The sequence below is a fragment of the Penaeus monodon genome, chromosome 34 (assembly GCF_015228065.2).
Source record: "Penaeus monodon isolate SGIC_2016 chromosome 34, NSTDA_Pmon_1, whole genome shotgun sequence".
NCBI lineage: Eukaryota > Metazoa > Arthropoda > Malacostraca > Decapoda > Penaeidae > Penaeus > Penaeus monodon.
This window is the reverse complement of record NC_051419.1, coordinates 7,992,839-7,993,111: the sequence shown is the minus strand read 5'-3', so window position 1 is coordinate 7,993,111 and position 273 is coordinate 7,992,839. Positions and strand designations below refer to the sequence as shown.

Sequence of the window (273 nt, the reverse complement as noted above, 5' to 3'; positions counted from 1 at the left end):
ATGATGATAGTAATGATATTAAAAGCGCCGACACACTAACGGCATCAACTCCCTCTCCCTTACTGCACCAAGTGGCGTCCGGCAACCATTCTCACCTGGGATGCGGACGGAGAGCTGACCGTGTCTGGTTCTTTTATCGAAGTCGTTCAGTATTTTCAAAGTAATCTCAATTTCTCGTAAGTAGATGGAGATAAATTGGAATCTGTTTGTGTGATTATTGTTTATGACTTGTGTTTTTCGTATATATGTACCTTCCCGCTTCAAATCATTCGG

The 273-nt window shown here is 42.1% G+C and overlaps 1 protein-coding gene across 1 annotated transcript in view; it reads left to right on the top strand.

Moving 5' to 3' along the window:
* The window catches only part of LOC119594805 (glutamate receptor ionotropic, delta-1-like), a gene marked incomplete in the record, with an annotated part of 12,585 nt that overhangs the window by 4,576 nt on the left and 7,736 nt on the right, over window positions 1–273 (top strand). The window contains 1 exon segment of the mRNA XM_037943895.1: window positions 73–176. Coding sequence (XP_037799823.1) covers window positions 73–176 — 104 coding nt within the window.